The sequence below is a fragment of the Schistocerca cancellata genome, chromosome 4 (assembly GCF_023864275.1).
Source record: "Schistocerca cancellata isolate TAMUIC-IGC-003103 chromosome 4, iqSchCanc2.1, whole genome shotgun sequence".
NCBI lineage: Eukaryota > Metazoa > Arthropoda > Insecta > Orthoptera > Acrididae > Schistocerca > Schistocerca cancellata.
In genome coordinates, this window is record NC_064629.1 from 379,395,279 (window position 1) to 379,413,782 (window position 18,504).

The 18,504-nt window shown below is 39.2% G+C and overlaps 1 protein-coding gene across 1 annotated transcript; it reads left to right on the forward strand.

Annotated features, from left to right (window-relative positions):
- The first annotated feature begins 6,969 nt into the window (after window positions 1–6,969).
- Window positions 6,970–16,480, forward strand: LOC126184213 (uncharacterized). The gene is made up of 2 exons (XM_049926581.1): window positions 6,970–7,627; window positions 16,398–16,480. The coding sequence occupies exons 1-2, from the start codon at window positions 6,970–6,972 to the stop codon at window positions 16,478–16,480; spliced, it is 741 nt and encodes a 246-aa protein (XP_049782538.1).
- Window positions 16,481–18,504: the final 2,024 nt, after the last annotated feature.

An 18,504-nucleotide genomic window follows, 5' to 3' on the forward strand; every position in this document is an offset into this window, starting at 1 on the left:
GTTGTCGCCAGTGGTCGGCGGAAGGTGCACGTGCCCGTCGACCTGGGACCAGACCGCAGCGACGCACGGCTGCACGCCAAGATCGTAGGATCCTACGCAGTGCCGTAGGGGACCGCACCGCCACTTCCCAGCAAATTAGGGACACTGTTGCTCCTGGGGTATCGGCGAAGACCATTCGCAACCGTCTCCATGAAGCTGGGCTACGGTCCCGCACACCGTTAGGCCGTCTTCCGCTCACGCCCCAACATCATGCAGCCCGCCTCCAGTGGTGTCGCGACAGGCGTGAATGGAGGGACGAATGGAGACGTGTCGTCTTCAGCGATGAGAGTCGCTTCTGCCTTGGATCCAATGATGGTCGTATGCGTGTTTGGCGCCGTGCAGCTGAGCGCCACAATCAGGACTGCATATGACTGAGGCACACAGGGCCAACACCCGGCATCATGGTGTGGGGAGCGATCTCCTACACTGGCCGTACACCACTGGTGATCGTCGAGGGGACACTAAATAGTGCACGGTACATCCAAACCGTCATCGAACCCATCGTTCTACCATTCCTAGACCGGCAAGGGAACTTGCTGTTCCAACAGGACACTGCACGTCCGCATGTATCCCGTGCCACCCAACGTGCTCTAGAAGGTGTAAGTCAACTACCCTGGCCAGCAAGATCTCCGGATCTGTCCCCCATTGAGCATGTTTGAGACTGGATGAAGCGTCGTCTCACACGGTCTGCACGTCCAGCACGAACGCTGGTCCAACTGAGGCGCCAGGTGGAAATGGCATGGCAAGCCGTTCCACAGGACTACATCCAGCATCTCTACGATCGTCTCCATGGGAGAATAGCAGCCTGCATTGCTGCGAAAGGTGGATATACACTGTACTAGTGCCGACATTGTGCATGCTCTGTTGCCTGTGTCTATGTGCCTGTGGTTCTGTCAGTGTGATCATGTGATGTATCTGACCCCAGGAATGTGTCAATAAAGTTTCCCCTTCCTGGGACGATGAATTCACAGTGTTCTTATTTCAATTTCCAGGAGTGTATTATTAAAACTATATGTTATGTTAGGACAATATACATCTGCCTATGTCATGCTGTTGTTAAAGAGTTTTCACAGTTTTACTCAAATCTAGCATGATAGATGAACATATGTATACGCTATTATTCATAAATCCATACCACGCAGTTGTAATAGGCCATACAACACATCAAATGCACTGCATACAATCTTTGTAACTATGACTATATAAGGCAGCTACTGCCGTTGCATTAATCCACTCAGCACAGTGTGGGATGGTCTTACATAGGGGTTGTAATGAAATACCTATGGTGACTAGGTGTTGGATGATTTTTATAGTACGATTACATTGATTTAATTCGTGAATGCAATTGGGTTTTAAGACAAACTCTTTTACGCTTTTTACCATTAATATTGTGGCAGCTATTTGTCATACCACACATAATACGACCTAGGCTACATATATGTAACTTATGTATGTATTTTACTTTATTTTATTATTTATTTATATTAGTTAATTATTTTAAAAAAATATTCTTCTACTCTACATATGATTGTATGCAGTGCATTTGATGTGTTTCATGGCCTATTGCAACTGTATGTTACAGATTTATGAGTAATAGCATATACATATTTTCATCTATCATCGTATATTCAAGTAAAACAGTGAAAACTATTAACAACAGCATGACATAGGCAGAAGCATATTTGCTCTAATGTTACATATAGTTTTAATGATATACAATAAGTCTTTTTGAGCCACTCACATAGTTAACATGATACCTGTCAATTGTTAATGTATGTTCTTTATTTTTTATAATTGTACATTTGTTCTACTCATTGTACAGGGGCCTGAAGATAGCATCAATGTAATGCTGAAACTGGCAGTACATAAGAAGTTCATAAAATAAATTTCTACTTCCACTTAATCAGTGACCAGGACTTTAGTGCAGTCATGGTTTGCAAGGTCTGGCAAACATCACACAGTTATAACTGACAGGTGCTCACAGTTTGATGGCATTTGTTTGAAGAATTGCTTCAGCTCTGTCTGAGCAAGTATCTTTCCACAACTAGCTACCATCCCACCAGCAAGAGGATGGTGGAGCAAATGCACTGCACCTTAAAGATGGCATGAGTCATCATCGTTTGATGCCTTGCCACTATTGCTGTTTAGATTACGCATGGCAATTAAGGAAGACATGCACTGTTTGGCCACACAGATGGTATATGGGGAACAGCTATGAGTGCCTGGCAACATTATCATGCCTACACTGCTACTGCCACCATCATATGAGGTTTCTACAAATTCTGTACAGGCCTTTCAATCTGATTAGACATGGCGACTGGAAAGTTTTGATACACAAATTCTTGAAAAGCTGTCAGTTCGTAAGGTTAAGAGATGATTCAGTACAGCATCTGCTCTCTTCTCCCAACTCTGGACCTTTTAGGATCTTTTCTAGAAGGGGTAAAAACGTTCATCATTGACAAGTGCAGCAAGTGGGACACTGTGCTAATTAAACGCCTGAAGCCTGTGCATATGGACGATTGAGCACTCGTTACTTGCAGCATCCCTAAAATGGATTCACAGGTGTCTACACCAACAGCAATGCCTCTGAGCTTCTAGCACCTTCCATCCAAGCACCTCTTTGTACAGGCTCTGGCAGCATAGTGAGGTACACATTTCTGCAGGTGAGAGGAGCTCCTAGTTTCACATCAATGACACTGTGTCCATAGGTTAACCCATTTCAGGAGATTGGGCAGTCTGGCCAATGGATAGCTTCTTGTTCAGTCTGTGTAAGATCACATGTGTAGGCTATGGCAGGATATGGCAAACTGTTATTGTCATGATACTCTCTGTGCTCTGCCAATGCAAGTCACTGAGAAATGGCCCAGCTGTGTTCTGCTCCTGTGGCCAGCCACAATACAGCTGGCCACCTCCCCCAAAAGAATTGCTTAGGGAGGAAAGGAGACAGTGACTTTCACGTCATTTCAAGTCACCATTTTAGCCAAACATGGTCTTCAGCTCTTTAAAAAAAAAAAAAAAAAAAAAAGGGGGGGGGGCGGGGAGCTGATGTGGCAGCATATCAGTACATATTGTGTCATCACCAGTGAGACAGTGAATATTATTTTCCATGTTTACATTAGGGGAAGTAATAAATGACCCATTAATACCTATATTTGTTAACAAGATGTACATGTAAGCCATCATTTTACAACAACAATTTCATAACATGGTAATGGTTTCACTCCACAAAAATAATAAGAGCATACCAGCAGACAAATTTAAGCATAAATGATAATTGCAAGACTGTGACTGAAAATTACTCTAAAAATGACTAAACGCATTTATCAGTTAAGAGCAACATTTAAAATCAGAATGGTATAACATCTCGCACTACCAAGTACTCAGGACTCTAGGTCTTAGATCTTCAGTTATAAAATATGTATAAGGTAACTTGTATACCATAAACTGAGAACTATAAACATGGCGTAATAGTTCTTACATAAAATATCTACTATAATATTGTAACTGAATCTCTCTTACTATTGAAAAAGTATATTAATATAAATAAGGTACCACTATTGATAAAAATAAAAAGATTTATCAGAAATAATTGTAACAAATTTCTGTGATTCACAACAAACATGAGTAGATACTATTTGCAAGAAGAACCATGTATGACCAGTTAGGTGTTTTAAGTTGGTTCAGAATATAAGGGAAATGACAAGTAACAAATTAAATACCATATCAAACAACTGATGATGGTCGAAGTAGTGAGGATATAAAATGTAGACTGGCAATGGCATGGAAAGCGTTTCTGAAGAAGAGAAATTTGTTAACATCGAGTATAGATTTAAGTGTCAGGAAGTTGTTTCTGAAAGTATTTGTATGGAGTGTAGCCATGTATGGAAGTGAAACATGGACGATAAATAGTTTGGACAAGAAGAGAATAGAAGCTTTCGAAATGTGGTGCTACAGAAGAATGCTGAAGATTAGATGGGTAGATCACATAACTAATGAGGCGGTACTGAAGAGAATTGGAGAGATTAGAAATTTGTGGCACAACTTGACTAGAAGAAGCGATTGGTTGGTAGGGCATATTCTGAAGCCTCAAGGGATCACCAATTTAGCATTGGAGGGCAGCGTGGAGGGTAAAAATCGTAGAGGGAGACCAAGAGATGAATACACTAAGCTGATTCAGAAGGATGTAGGTTGCAGTAGGTACTGGGAGATGAAGGAGCTTGCACAGGATAGAGTAGCATGGAAAGCTGCATCAAACCAGTCTCAGGGCTGAAGACAACAACAACAACAACAACAACAAACAACAGCTCAGAGACACTGTAACAAACATGAGAACAAGCTGTGAATAATTGTGAATGGCAACCAATATCTGTAAACATAGAAGGGACAGTATGGTATAGAAATCCTACAATGTATGTATTTAGATACCAGATGAATTGTGATCAGCCTCGCCTAATAGTACAAACTGCCCTCTGTCTGTACTTGGATGTTAACATTTTCACCGCAGAAAAAGGAGTTAAAGCTGACATGAGGAATAAGTGTTAATGCATAACCTAAAAAAGAAGCAGCGAATAGATTAATCATCATCACCATCAATAGCAAAAAAATATATACAACAACCCTACCCCAGAAAAAAGAGCTCAGTATGGAACCAAAGGACAATGGATGCCAAACAGATGTAACAGATAAACGACCTTGGTAACGGAAATGGCATATGAATTGGTATTTAACAACATGGAATGTGAGAACACTGAACAAGACTGGAGGACTGCAGAACCTGAAAACGGAACTGAAGAAATATAATGTTATGATAGTGCAATACAAGAGGTGAAATGGAAAGGAAGTGGAATAGTGGCACCTGGGACATACACATTTTTCTGCAGCAGTGGAGGCAGAGGAAATGGAGGCACAACTTTTCTCATTGATAATGCTCATAATGCTGCCATATTGAAATTTAAGCCTGTTGGTGAAAGAATCAGTGTACTACAAATGAAAGCCCACTTCTTCAATGTATCCTTCATATGTATGTATGCCCCAACAGAAGATACAGAGCCGATGGAAAAAGCTATATTCCATTAGCAACTGGAACAGGAAATAGCAAGGGTGGAAAAGCATGGTGTTAAGGGGATTATGCAGGACTTCAATGCTCAAGTAGGAAGAGAAATTACATATAGGAAAGCAGCTGGTAAAGAGAGTCTGCATGAACCTTCTAATGACAATGGTATCAGCCTACTGATTTTGCCAAGGGCAATAAGATGATTATTAAAAGCACGTAAATGCAAAGGAAGGATATAAGGAAAGTTACATGGTGCTCCCAAGATGGGATTACAAAAAATCAGATTGATCGCGTACTCATAGATAGATGACATGCTTTAGATATATTAGAAGTGGATAGTTGTCATGGTGCACATGGAGATAGTGATCACTATTCGGTGAGAATCAAACACAAACAGAGGATAGCCAACTCCACACAGGCCAAGAAAACTATTGTGCCAAGGTTCGATGATTCCAAGTTAAGAAATCATGAGAATACAGTACAACAGTATAAAACTGTTTTGACAAATAGATTAATGAAGCCAAAGATTGGTTGGGAGAGTCTACTGAAGAAAGACAGGAAATGGTCAAAGGTATAATACAGAAGACAGTCAAAACTGTACTGGGTAGAAAGAAGCAATTGAGAACCTAGGTCTGGTTTGATGAAGATTGTAGGAGAAAAATAGAAGAAAGGAATGAGGCAAGAAAAAGAATGCTGCAGAGTAGAACAATAATTACTGTAGAAGAACACCAGGAGAAGAGAAAGAAAGCAGACAAGGAATGTAGGAGGAAAAAGAGAGAATTTAAAAAACAGTGGATTGATGAATTAGAAAGAGAAAAACTGCTCAGGAAACAAGGAAATTCTGTATGATAGTGAAAGATATAAAAAAAGAGTTCCAACCCAGAGCAGTTTTCTGAAAGATAAGGAGGGAAATCTGACTGGAGGAAAAGATCACATTTATAGACAGATGGGTGGAGTACTATAGCAAACTGCTGAATAAAGAATTGAAAATGAAGGTGAAGTAGAGGCTGCTATGGTAAAAGAGGTGGAGCAGGAAGTAAACAGAGAAAAAGAGTACCAGGAATCTGTCAAGGAACCTGCACTGGAAGACGTTAAAGCTAGTATCAAGGCTCTTAAAACAATAAAGCCCTGGGAGAAGACAATATTAAAGCAGAAATGATAAAATATGGTGGAGAAAAACTAATAAGGGTTTTTTATGGGGTTATAGTGGAAATATGGTGGAAAGAAAATATGCCGGAACAGTGGAATACAGCAATACTCTGCTCTACACATAAGAAACATGACAAAGCCAACTGTGTGAATTATAGACAAATTTCACTGCTCTGTATAGGATATAAAATATTAGGAAAAATCATGGTGGAGTGAGTCAGAATATAAATAGAAGGGTATCTACAAGACTAACAGTGTGGTTTCAGGACTAATAGATTCATTACAGATCAAATTTTTACTATCAGACAGATTCTTAAAAAATGTTATGAGTGCAACATCGATGTCCACCAGCTGTTCATTGATTTCAAACAAGCTTATGATAGTATCAAAAGAGATCAACTCTGGAAGGCAATGCAAGAGGCAGGAGTACTCATAAAAGTAACAAGACGTTCAAATGACTTTGAGAAGAACAGTATGTGAAGTAAAGTTTGAGGGCACTTTATCAAAGGCATGTGAAGTTAACCAAGGGTTGAGACGGGGTGGTGTGCTCTCCACTATTCTGTTTAATGTCATCTTGGAGAGGGTATTCCAAAAGACACAAAGCGGCAACCCTGGGGGAACACTGTTTAACAGAGTGACACAGGATCTTGCACATGCAGATGATATTGTTCTGTTATCCAGGAGAAAATAGGACCTAGCTTGAAAAATTAGAAAGGTATGGAGTGGAGATGGGGCTGACAGTTGATCAGTCAAAGGCCAAGTATATGTTAACATCTGGGAAAAGGTATAGTGAACGAGAAAGAAGCATAACTTTGAAAGGGAAAGAATATGAATGCTGTGAGAGCTTTAAATACCTTGGGTCACTGGTAACTGAGAATAATGATATGAAAGAAGAAATGCATGAAAGGATTACAGCTTGTAACAGGAACTACTTTTCACTGATTAAAATATTTAAAGCAAGAAGCCTTAGGAGGAATCTGAAACTGACAGCATATTGTACAGTAGTGAAACCTGTTGTGATGTATGGTTCAGAGATGTGGACAATGACACAAAATGATGAGGAGTTGTTGCAGAGATGGGAAAGGAAGATACTTAGGAAAATCTTCAGGCCAGTAAATGATTGGGAATTTTGGAGAATCATAAATAATAAGGTCAGAGGGCTATACAACAAACCAGATATTGTGACAGAAATAAAGAGTAACAGACTACGTTGGTTGGGACATGTAGATGGAATGGTGGAGAGCAGCACAATCAAGAAAGTTTTCAAAGAAAAACCGGGTGGACACCATATAAGGGGCAGACCAAAGACCAGATGGCTAGACAACTTGGATGAGGACTTGAGAAGAATGAGAGAAGATGAAGAGCCAAGGCAGCCAGCAGAGAAGAGTGGGCAGAGATTGTCCAGGAGACAAAGGCCCTACATGGACTGTAGCACCAAGGAGTGGGTACTATATATATATATATATATATATATATATATATATATATATATATATATATATATATGTGTGTGTGTGTGTGTGTGTGTGTGTGTGTGTGTGTGTGTGTTACAACTGCAATCACAAAATAACTCTAACTCTAACAGCTGAATGCAAAATGATCACATTTAAAAAAACATTAAATTTTTCACCATTACCAAACACCAGTGAAGGGAAAAAATTGTTTTCAACAAAAAAAGTGTCCATTAAAATTAAACATGAGGAACATACTGATATAGAAAAGTATCATCCAATGACATCAACAATTCTATTACCTACTGATCGCACACTTTTACCTGTCCTCTGAGTGGAAGATACTGGGAACAGAATTTGTGATTAGAGCAAGTAGAGAAATGTAAGGATCTTTCACCTGAGGGGATGATGACAGTTGTATGTCAATGTAGACATTCCCAATGTATACTGCTGATGAAAAGCTCTTGAGCGTGCAGCCGTGTGGCAGCACTAAAAGTAGGTAATATTTTGATGAGTAGCCCTATTTTTCTGAGCAGGTTCAGAGACATTGCAGATGTCTTTTTATTAATCTTTTGAAAAACAAATGCTGCATTCTTTATGTAGTGGCTTGTACTTTCTGTTCTCTTTCAAGGCATTTGACTGTGTGAATCACAAAATTCTCTTTGGTAAACTGGGGTTTTATGAGATTGATGGTATAGCCAACCAATGTACACTCCTGGAAATGGAAAAAAGAACACATTGACACCGGTGTGTCAGACCCACCATACTTGCTCCGGACACTGCAAGAGGGCTGTACAAGCAATGATCACACGCACAGCACAGCCGACACACCAGGAACCGCGGTGTTGGCCGTCGAATGGCACTAGCTGCGCATCATTTGTGCACCGCCGCCATCAGTGTCAGCCAGTTTGCCGTGGCATACGGAGCTCCATCGCAGTCTTTAACACTGGTATGCACGTGCCCGTCGACCTGGGACCAGACCGCAGCGACGCACGGATGCACGCCAAGACAGTAGGATCCTACGCAGTGCCGTAGGGGACCGCACCGCCACTTCCCAGCAAATTAGGGACACTGTTGCTCCTGGGGTATCGGCGAGGACCATTCGCAACCGTCTCCATGAAGCTGGGCTATGGTCCCGCACACCATTAGGCCGTCTTCCGCTCACGCCCCAACATCGTGCAGCCCGCCTCCAGTGGTGTCGCGACAGGTGTGAATGGAGGGACGAATGGAGACGTGTCGTCTTCAGCGATGAGAGTCGCTTCTGCCTTGGTGCCAATGATGGTCGTATGCGTGTTTGGCGCCGTGCAGGTGAGCGCCACAATCAGGACTGCATACGACCAAGGCACACAGGGCCAACACCCGGCATCATGGTGTGGGGAGCGATCTCCTACACTGGCCGTACACCACTGGTGATCGTCGAGGGGACACTGAATAGTGCACGGTACATCCAAACCGTCATCGAACCCATCGTTCTACCATTCCTAGACCGGCAAGGGAACTTGCTGTTCCAACAGGACAATGCACGTTCGCATGTATCCCGTGCCACCCAACGTGCTCTAGAAGGTGTAAGTCAACTACCCTGGCCAGCAAGATCTCCGGATCTGTCCCCCATTGAGCATGTTTGGGACTGGATGAAGCATCGTCTCACGCGGTCTGCACGTCCAGCACGAACGCTGGTCCAACTGAGGCGCCAGGTGGAAATGGCATGGCAAGCCGTTCCACAGGACTACATCCAGCATCTCTACGATCGTCTCCATGGGAGAATAGCAGCCTGCATTGCTGCGAAAGGTGGATATACACTGTACTAGTGCCGACATTGTGCATGCTCTGTTGCCTGTGTCTATGTGCCTGTGGTTCTGTCAGTATGATCATGTGATGTATCTGACCCCAGGAATGTGTCAATAAAGTTTCCCCTTCCTGGGACAATGAATTCACGGTGTTCTTATTTCAATTTCCAGGAGTGTATAACGCCATATCTAACCAAAAAACTGGAAAATTTGTACTTCGTAATTCAGCCAATGTAATCAGAGGAAATTGTTTTGCCTGAAGAGAAAAAACATACAGGGATGCCCAAGGCTTAATCTTTGGCCCACTATTGTAACTTACGTATGAAAACAAGCTCCCATTTAATATACAACAAGCAGGATTAGTTCTTTTTGCAGATGACATTAGTATTATAATCAAACCAAGCATATTATTTATCATGTAACTAACTAAGCAACATGTATACAGCAACAGAAGAAATGGTAAACACTGCTCTTAAAAGTCAATAGGTATAGCTGCAAAATTTTTGAAAACATGACATGTTTAAATATCTCTGGATCACCTTCAGATCTAAAACAAAGTAAAAGAATGTACTGTCTATTACTTTACAATAAATATAGAAAATTGTACATAAATGTAGAATTCACCTACACAGTTGCATCAGCAACCTATTGTACCTGTGTCAGAACCTCATATGAGAGTACTGTGTTTTGCAACTGTATTCACTGTTTTAAATTGGTATCTAGTGGGGCTATGGGAGAGGGGCAGAGGAAAAGGAGGATTGGGAAACTGGAGCAAGAGTGATTGAGAGAGCAGAAAGAAAGCAGGGGTGGCGAGTGGTGGGGATGTCATGAGCTTAACAAGAGAGGGCCTTATGGAAAAATTATAAAAAGTGTACCAGATACCAATTTAAAATATTGGCCACAGTTGCAAAACACATTACTCTGATATGCAGTTCTTACATAGACATAACAGGTTACTGATGCAACTATATTGGTTTATACTACATCTATTCAAAAATGTGCAACTGAGACTAAAAAATTAAAGAGAATTGTTTTAAAGTTTCAAGTATCATTGACTGGTTTTCTGGGAACAGTCTTGCTCTCAATTCTAAAAAGAAACAGCATACTCAGTTCTTTACTTCTAGAAGTACTACACCAACAAGTGTGACACATGATGAGGAAATAATAAATAGAGTAGCTTAAAAACTTTTAGGTGTTGATATTGATGAGAACTGAAACTGGAAAAGCATATTTTGGAACTCATCAAGCCACTTAGTTTAGCTATATTTGCAAGTAGAATCACTGAAAATCTTGGGGAGAGACAAATTAGCAAGTTGACATATTTTGCATATTTAATACAATAATGCCAATTGGAATAATGCTCTAGGAGAACTTATATTTAAGAAAAAAAAGTGTGGCATTTTGACTACTGCTTCACAATGTGTTTATTCTCTCGTGAAGTTTGTTGTAAATTATACACTGTAATTCAAAAGGAGCAATGATATAGATAGTTTCAATAACAGAAGAAAAAATAACATTAATTATTCCACAGTAATGTTGTCTGTAGCACAAAACGGGTGCACAATGCTGCAACCAAAACTTTTGGTCTCTTACTCAGTGATACAAAATGTCACAGACATCAAAATAAAATTTGAAAACAAATTGAATAAGTTTCTCCTTGAAAACTCCTTCCATTCCATAGAAGAATTTCTGTTATTTGTAAGTGTAAAAGGTGATGGGTAAGAGTTACTAACTCATATCCATATACTTAAAGAAAGACTTAGAAATGGTGAGCATGTAAGTATATGTTCAAAATAATTTGTGATATGAATAAAAAATGACTTGCATGTCATTACTATTTATCATGCAGGTGATCCATACAGCATGCAACTGACTAACTAACTAACCAAGGTCTCATTTGTGCTAGAAATGGGAGTGAGGTCCGTTTTATATTCATTGTGTGTACATTATTAACTCTGCTTGCATGTAGTCTGCAGCCAGGTAAACTTTTTGTGTATACCCCTAATACTCGGTTCCCCACCAAACTGAGCTAACATCAATCACCCTTGTTGTTGACATTGTCACTAATCCTTAATATTATGGCTTTCTTTTTCATTCTCTCCCAGTAGTTACTGACAACATTGTGTATGTTTTCCATTGTGACTGTGTGCCAACGTTGGGAATTTCTCTTTCTCTAGTTGCTGTACATAACTGATGGCTATTAACGGAGCCTCATAAAGGATTTTGTTAAAATTAGAAGTGACCAAGAGGTCATCAACATCACTAACAACCAGGGGGAGGTGGTGGCTGTGTCTCAATAAAAATAGTCTAAGGGTTGTGCATCACCAGCAGACGATGGGTATGACATTCATGGAGACACTATGGTATTTAAAAGTTGCCATCTGGCTGGAAACACAACAACATTTGAATAGTACCAAATTAATCTGATGTTATATAATTCATTATAATACAATGGAACTGAAGTTCTGTCTTGCTGAGGCTCTCTCTCATGAGTCTGTTGTTTACATTGTAATATTATTGTCTAGTGATATAGTTTGTCATTTTAAATGAAATACTTTCTGACCTTTGAAACTGTCTGTGAGTCAAAATTGCTCCACAAATCAAGATTGTGAAGAAACTGTAAGTCAGAAATCCACAATGACAACTTTATAGGGCCACGAGTCAAAAAGATTCTCAGCCCCTACTACTTTGTCCTGATAAGAGATGTTAAACCTTTCTTCGCTCCTTCATCTGTTGTACACGATAATGTATTTGTGTAAGACTTTTAACACTGTGGACATACGTTAACTGTAAGCACTCGTGGATGAAACCATAACACATGACTCATTTGTAATAATATTTAAACTGTCGATTCATAATTATGAAACATGTAAACATCATATGTGATGTACATGTATGTGTATATTTGCCTGTAGTGTTGCTATTCTTACTGTAAAAAATGCGACTCGTTCCATAATCTAGTGCTTGTTTTATTGTTTCACTCAAAGAAATGCGAATATAAGTATTAAAAACTCGCTCGGTTCAATCAGTACCATACACTATGCTAAAATCGTCTGCGTGAAATAAGCGGCTGATCTTCATGTTCGAGTAAATTAATTTTTCTGTGTACGAACATTTAATCAGATTGCGTCTTGACTAGTCAACATCCTAAAGCTAATTTGTGGCATTGTGATATTTGCCTTAAAAGTCTACGAAAGACATTTACAAAAACTCGTTTAATATCAGAAGCCTAGTCACAGGTACTATCAGTAAATAAGTCATTAAAAAATGAGAGTGAGTTCAGCAAGTATTAGCTACTAAATTACGTACCTTTATGAACAGTAATGTGATAAAAGCAAATACAAAATGATCAGTCTTACTCCTTCCGTAAAATCTCGAGGAAAGCTGTCGATAAAGAGGCTAACAAGCCTCCAAGAAAGAGTCATCAGGAAAGTGAACATTTTCCTCCACATTCTTATTCGACTAAATATGGATCCCTATTCCGGCGAATGCTGAATTTCGCGCTCCTCCCGTTAAGCTTCGTTCAGAAACATCTCTGGTTTCATGGAACTCTGCTTCCTGCATTACTACAATCGATTCGTAATACCTCTATGTTATTGTTAGTTGATTATTAATTCGTAAACATACTAAAGATAAACAAAAACAAGAAATGCGAAGGCTTCGCTTCTATATAATGTTCTTTCTTGAAGACGATGAAGTGTTTTTTGCGTTTTCTTTTGGTGTTTTTAGTGATTCAGTTAACGGCCTATATAGTAGGCCTAGAGCCTAGTCGAAGTACTGGTAAGAAAATGACTGACCGAGCCACATACTATTTGTCTTCATTGACTCTTCGTTGAAAGGCAACAGCCCAGTGACATGTACTCAGCTTTTTGTCAAGATACACACTCAAAAAATAATGAAATGTCATTTTTAAACACGAAATTATCTTTTTGGCGAATTCGTTGATTACCCGGAACTCAGACCTCAGTTGCCGCAGGAGATGCTATTCAGTTGATAGCAGAGCTAAGCTTCTAAGCCGTTCTTGAGTTTATGAGCTAGGAACAGTCATAATTTTTCAGCTCTCTACCTTAAATAAATAGAATTGATAGCATAAATCCCCAACTTTTACAAGAAATTTACCCATACTAATCTAACTATGCCAGACGCCTCTGGATAATATATCGATAAGCATACAAAGATTATAATGTGTGATTAGTATAAATAATAGTGAAACAAGGGCAACAATCTCTTTCCTTGCTCTGCTCATTTGCTCTTTTCTTTTACTGTCTTGCGTGGATTCAATGAAATGGTCATAGAAGATCTTTCTCGGACTGTTACTTCATTATTTGCAACTGGAATTGTTATTAGAAATTAGAATACCAAGTGTGTGCATTCGAATATAGCGCATTTCATATAGCTGATCTTTTGTCTTAAATATTAGGTATAAAATGTTTGCTGTGTCGAATCGTGTAAATTGACTTTTATTTCTATAAAATAATATACTGTTAAAGTTTAACCATCTTTCATTTACAAACCACTCCTTCTTTTACAGGTTAATAATTTTGTGTGTTTTCTTAAGTAAGGAAGCATTTCTTTTGGTTCTTACAGTTTGTGTGCGCCATTTCATATGCCATAGTGTTTTGTTTGTGAAATACAATAGAACCTGCAATCATTTCAATATTACAAGGTCCGATAATCAGTTTAATACTAATTTCCACAAGGAAACATATTTAAATTCATGGTCAGTAACAAATTTTACCAAAAGATTTGCTCTCGAAGCCAAAACTGTCGGCTGTTGCTACTTTACTTTCTTAAAAGTTCAGAATTAAGTCAGTCACTTAATGGAAGAGGCCCCAGCTTGATTTAACGTTGCTGCCATTGCTTTTCATTTTAACATAAAAATAGTTCACAGTCCAAAATTGCCTTCCATATTAACTGCAAGTAAAGTAATTAAATCCCAATTAACGGGTGATGATGTTAACATGGCGAGAAATAGAAGCCCCACATTTGCAAGATAACTTAATACATTTACACTAAAGCAAATTACAAATACGACGAATTAGTGCCAAAACATATCGAGAGTGAGCACCAGAATAGTAGAACAAGGAACTACATACATAAAGATAAAACATACTGAAACATATCACTGCCATCTATGTCCGCTAATCGATGTTACTTACCATTACACCAGCCTCCCTTTCGTATTTCGATGCCCCAGGTATATGAGGGTACTGGTAGTCAACAGCTCTTCTGGTTCGAGTAATGGCTATGCAATAGATGGAAGATCTGTAGGCGGTATGGTGTGGTCTGTTGTCCGAGACCTGTGTGGCCAGAGAAGGTAGTGGTTTCCCAGCTAGCACTCAAGTTTATTTCAAGGTGGATATTGAGTTTAGGTTCAGTTGAAAATTCAAGATTGAAAAATCAACCTGTTACACAGCTTATTTCAAGGTGGATATTGAATTTAGGTTCAGTTGAAAATTCAAGACTGAAAAATCAACCTGTTACACAGTTTACATCAAGCTGTAAAAATTTAGCTTGAATTAAAATAATTTTCCCAAGCTTGAAATAAACTGTAATTTCCCTGGAAGGCTGTACAGCAGATGCGCGTGCAGCATAGCTTCCATAGACGTCCATGGGAAGCGCCACAAGCGTTTATAAGCCTTGCACTGACTCTGCTAGGTTTACGGCCACCTTATTTTTGTGACGTGCGTTAATGATTGTTGACTGTTGTGAAGTTTGTTTTATACTGGAAAATAGTTCGGAAAGTGTGTGGCATCCCCTGCCTTACACTATATATCTTCTTCAGACCCGGTATAGCAGTATTACAGGTACGCTGGTGGATTTTTCTCTAGTGGTACGTTAATATTACAAATGTTAAATATTATTACGTAACGTAAAGAAATATCATATTCTTTTACGTAGAAAAATTGAACCTGGATGAAAGTGAAATGGATTACCAGCTAAGAAAACATATTACAAGTTGTTCAGTAAAAAGAGGTCATTTTAAACTAGCTCTCTAGTACGTGGGACCAATAAATTAAAACTTAATGTTATTTTACCTTTTTAAAATCTCGCCTTTTTATATATATTGTCCTATTACATTTGTTTACTTGTAAATACTCGTGTGTGTCACACCATGAATGAATAATCGTGAAGTGTGAAAAGTTTCTTTGTGAATACAAATAGCAATGACATGGTGAATGGGAAAAAGTGCATCAAGAACCAGTCACTACATAGGTGTCAGTCTTTTTTATTTACGTAGCTTTGACTGGTCTTCAATTGCTCTTAATTTTGTTGTTCCCTAGGTGAAATAATACTGCAAGGCCTACTGGTACTTCTTACTTTTATTGTTATTTGTAATGTGGCTGAAATCTAATAAAAGGCAATATTAAAATATGACAAGGAGAACATTTTTCCTTCTTTTACATTTCAGTTCTACTGAACTGGTAATTTCTTAAATTTATTTCGATTTCATCTTTTATTTCATTTTGATTCAGTTTTACTCACCAAAATATAATTGGGTATAATAAAACGTCTACATTTTTCTAAACGGTAGTTTCCTCATAAGCTTACAGTATGAGGTGTATATGATTTCAAGTAATTGTTTCTTTATAATTCAGATTAAATGGCCCTGAAACTGTTAGAAATAGTAATGTGTGGCTTCTTCATGAAGTCATCGCAAAATTACCCAAATGTCGTCTTTACTTTAAACATTTCAAACAAAAAGTTATTTCAAATTAGTTTAAAAACTCTTTGGAATGAAGTCACCAGAAGCAGCTGCTTACTCAGTGACGTTTATACTAGTTAATGATTTTTACTACATCAGTGAGTTTGAAGGTATTTTGCTAATCTGGGACATAAATTATATTTAGGTTGATCGGTTTCAACTTTATGTTTTTATGTTTAGGTATGGCTAACATTTTCTTTTACCTGTTACAGGATCATTATACCAGCAGAAGTCAGTGATATTTGATCCTGCTCTGGTCTGTGTGCTGGGGCCAGAGGGGCTTCAGAATAATTAAATTTTAAAATAAAACAATTTTAAAATAAAAAATTTTAAACATACACGTCTTGATAATTTTTTTCACACCATTTACATTCTGATATTTATTTAATTAATTAGGTTCAATAAATTCAGATTAATAATTTTGTAGCTTAAAACAAGCTGTAAATACCAGGCTGTATTCCACGTGTGTAGATACAGCTGGAGCCAAACTTGATAAGTCAAGCTTGAAATATAGCTCGAACTCTGCCAACTTTGATGTTTGTTTCAAGCTTGAATCCAACTAACAGGCCTGAATATTCCAGCTTTGATCAAGCTTATATACTTGAACTTTACATCTGGAAACAAGTTTGAAACAGGCTTACTGTGCTATCTGGGTTGTAGCAGCCGCACTCGATGTCCCATTGTCCTGCGCATTTAGTGTGCAGGTTTCAGCTGCTCTATGGAGACCATTTCATGCTTTTCATGCCAATCTATCACAAAGTCGTACAGAAATCTGCGCAGCACTTGACATAGACCTGTATATGGTTGTTGGAAAGGGAGACATACAGTAGTCAGACATGTGAAAATGTGGCCATATCACTGTGTACGAAAACTGCTTTGTTGCCATGATGTTATGGAGGATGCCTGCTGATCCATGGCATTCTCTGTTTTAATCGTTTATCAAAATCTTACATATTCTCCTCCGAAGCTAGGATTGTAGGTTTGTCAGCCAGCAGAGCAGCAGGTAGACATGCATGCTCGTGAAACACCAACTCTATCGTGAACAATATAGATCTTCCTTTACTGCTGATCAATGGCCTAACAACACCAGACGCAAAGAGCTTCCATCCATTTAGAGCTGCACCATTAATGCAGCCTTCAGAGATCGGTAAAATCTTTCAACTAACCTTTTGCTTTCTGGGTGGTAACTAGTTGTTCGAATATGACTGTAGCCTCATGTCTGTAGCAGCTCTTGAAATAGACAGGTCTCATATTGACTTCTGCAGTCAGACGCGATTACTTGCAGTATATCATAGCGAGTAAACCAGCCTGCCAGTAGTGTCATAGCCACAGTGTCGGCCGAAATACTGGAAATAGGGAATGCTTCTGGGCAACGGTAAAACAGTTCACCATTATCAACATGTAGCTGTAATTTTCGAAACACGGAAGAGCTCCCGCCAAATCAATATGTAGGAGCATAAAATGGGCTGCAGGTTCAGAAAACATTCCCATAGGCACACGTACATGTCTGTCAACATTACTCTTCTGACACTGTAAATGACATTAAGCCCAGCGGCAGGAATATGACGTATTTTGCCAGCAATTCAGTTGAAGCCCTGACTCCCAGGGGTGCTAAATTATGAAAGGTGCAGAAATTCTCTTTCCTTTCTCTCGGTGGAAGGTAAGGACATGATCTACTCTGTGATGTATCACATCATAAGCTAAGTCTCAGTTCCAGTTACACATCAGAGGTACATGACCTGCTGAAACTACAGTCTCCACCATTCAAGGTAGAAACTTCAGAAATTTTAAACGTCACACCTTCTGGATGAAATGGCCGCACCTGCAGTTCAGGCAGGTAGGGAGCATATTTTTGCAACATGGTGTCCCATCTTCACTCGAAAGGTTTAATTGTGTGGTGGCACATTTGGATGAGGCACAACTTAGGTAAGCAGGGGACTTGTTAAGTCCACAGAGTTATGAGAGCCTAAAAGCAGGTTTATTCAAAGAGTATTCATCAACTGTGGAGAGCAGATTGCACAAACTGTTACAAGAGACACCAAATGGTGACATGTTGCTGAGACGAATGTTGGCACAACTGGCAAAGATTTGTTGCCTGAAACTTCAACGTCAGTTATTATGGTTTAGGAGCTACTACCATTAATCAGCACTGTCTTAGCAGCACACACCAAATTACCCTTGGCAGTCTTGGCCAACAAAGCTGAGATATGACTGAATATTCAGAGCTTAAAGGTTGTATCACTATCAAACAGACCGACTTGGTTGAAGTCTCCAAACTGAGCATTACCAGTAAAGATGGGTAAAGCAGCCCCAATTCAA